The 2,380-nt window shown below is 41.8% G+C and overlaps 1 protein-coding gene across 1 annotated transcript in view; it reads left to right on the forward strand.

Annotated features, from left to right (window-relative positions):
• Positions 1-2,380, forward strand: part of hsf4 (heat shock transcription factor 4) — a gene marked incomplete at its 5' end in the record, with an annotated part of 17,499 nt that overhangs the window by 12,520 nt on the left and 2,599 nt on the right. The window contains 2 exon segments of the mRNA XM_014028477.1: positions 49-163; positions 1,127-1,192. Coding sequence (XP_013883931.1) covers positions 49-163; positions 1,127-1,192 — 181 coding nt within the window.

Raw genomic sequence — 2,380 nt, forward strand, 5'->3', positions numbered from 1 at the left:
GTGTGTGTGTGTGTGTGTGTGTGTGTGTGTGTGTGTGTGTGTGTGCAGGGCTGAGGCTGCCGACACCGTGGAGAACGTGGACATGAGTCTGGAGGAGCTCCAGCAGCTGCTGCTCAGGAGCCATCAGCAGGGTGCCGAGGCCGGAGTCAGCGCCGTTCTGGATGTGAGTGGACGTGCGACATCAGCCGAAACCACGAGCTGAAGTTTCAGATGACATTTTCTGTTCTGATCAGTCACTGATTTATACTGGGAAACCACAGGCTAAATGAGCTGAACAATAGCTAATATAGACAGAGCGATAACTAAAATGAACAGAACTGAAGCTTAAAAGGCAAGAACAGCTACAATGAATAGAACACTAGCTAAAATAGGCAGAACGGAAGCTAAAATGGCGGAACAGCAGCTAAAATGGGCCGATTTAAAGCCTAAATGAGCAGAACAGCAGCTAAAATGAGTAGAACATTAGCTAAAAGGCAGAATAGTAGCTTAACTGAGCAGAACTGTAGTTAATATGAGCAGAACTGAAGCTAAAATGAGTAGAACTGAAGCTAAAAAGGCAAGAACAGCTAGATTGAATAGAACAATAGCTAAAACAGGCAGAACAGCAGCTAAAATGGGCCAATTTAAAGCCTAAATGAGCAGAACAGCAGCTAAAATGAGTAGAACATTAGCTAAAAGGCAGAATAGTAGCTAAACTGAGCAGAACTGTNTAGCTAAAAGGCAGAATAGTAGCTAAACTGAGCAGAACTGTAGTTAATATGAGCAGAACAATAGCTAAAATGAGCAGAACAGCAGCTAAAATGAGCAGAACAGCAGCTAAAATGGGTAAAACAGAGGTTAAACAAAGCAAAGCAGGTACTAAAAGCAGCTGCAGTTCTTCTCTGACATCACAGCTGATGTTTTGCTGTTGTGCTAACATGCTAACACTCACCTGTAGCTCCTGAACAGCAAACCAAAAAACAACCTGCTGCTACTTAATCTGTTAATTCTTAGATTATTTTAGACGTGTTGATGAACAGTTTCTTTGTTGTTGTTTCCTGATATAAAGGGACAGATGTTTTATTATTAATTCTAACATAATATCTGAGTCTTCGCCTGTTTTATTGTTAACTTTGTGTCTCTTTAGCCTTTCAGTTTGAGCCTGCAGCTGAACGAGTGGAACTTCACAGAGATGGAGTCCAACATAAAACCAGTAAGTCTGTAAATGTTCCTCCGTCCTGTTGAGCGTTAAAACACTGATGTTAGCTAAGTTAGCTCCTGTGAGCGACGGCACAAAAATAATAAAGTCATCCTCATGTTTTCAACGATGAAGTGTTGAAAAGTAAAGAATATGATGAACGATTCACAGACTGAAGAGTTTTATAGAACAGTGCAGCTGAGCAGGGAGGTTCTAAACTAACAAACAGAGACGGTTCAATCATTAAATGTAATTTGTTTTTGGCTTTAATTTGTCAGCTGAAATGATTTTATCGTTAGCGCAGCGGAGAGGAGGACGACCTGTGAATTTCTTTCATCATCCAGCAGTAAAAAACAGACACTCAGAAGAAAACCTGCTTTTCTTTGCAGCCTCAGAGACCGGCTCTGAAGGGTTACAGGAATCCACGTCTCTGTGCTCCGATTCTTCGGCCAGTTCAAGTTAAATAGATTTAAAAGGATCCACGATTAGTTGTAACATTGGACTTTGTTTGGTAAACATTTATTTTAACTTTAAAATAAAGACTGTAAAAATACTGTTTAGCATACGTAGTGTAGTTTTTATATTTTTTAAACTAAATTTTAAAAAATTTATTACACGGACGGAGCCATTTTATTTACATGCAAAGCATTCTGGGTAAATTATGCTTGTTATTATGTCGCGCTAGCACTGAGCTAATACGTATGATGCTACGTTCACACCAAACGTGATTTCAGCGTCAGCAGCAGCAGGTTTACATACAAAGTCTATGGTGGACGCGCTTCAATCAGTGTCGGGAAGTGCTGCTGCGCCTCAAGCGCGATTAGAGCAGCGCGATTTGAACGATTTGAACGATTTGAACGATCTGAGCGTTCGACGCGTTGAGGTGCAAATCACTGAAGTTAGAAAATCTGAACTTTTGCAGCTCGACGCGCTGCAGCAACCAATCAGAGAGACTCCACTGTGTGACGTAGTGACATATTTCCCGACGGGACAGTTTACTGAATGATGTCCACTAACCTGAAACAGATGGAGAGGAGCTCTTTAGCTGAAATCGAGTGCCTGCAGTCGGTGTCCTGACAGAGATATCCTCACCAATGCGTGGCAGCGACTCATCAGACTGGACTCGGGACAAAAATAGTCCTGAAAGCGAGCTGTGAGCCTCTACTCTGAATCCTGGGTGATGAAACTCAGAATGTCTCTGAA

Source organism: Austrofundulus limnaeus, unplaced genomic scaffold, assembly GCF_001266775.1.
Source record: "Austrofundulus limnaeus strain Quisiro unplaced genomic scaffold, Austrofundulus_limnaeus-1.0 Scaffold767, whole genome shotgun sequence".
Lineage (NCBI taxonomy): Eukaryota > Metazoa > Chordata > Actinopteri > Cyprinodontiformes > Rivulidae > Austrofundulus > Austrofundulus limnaeus.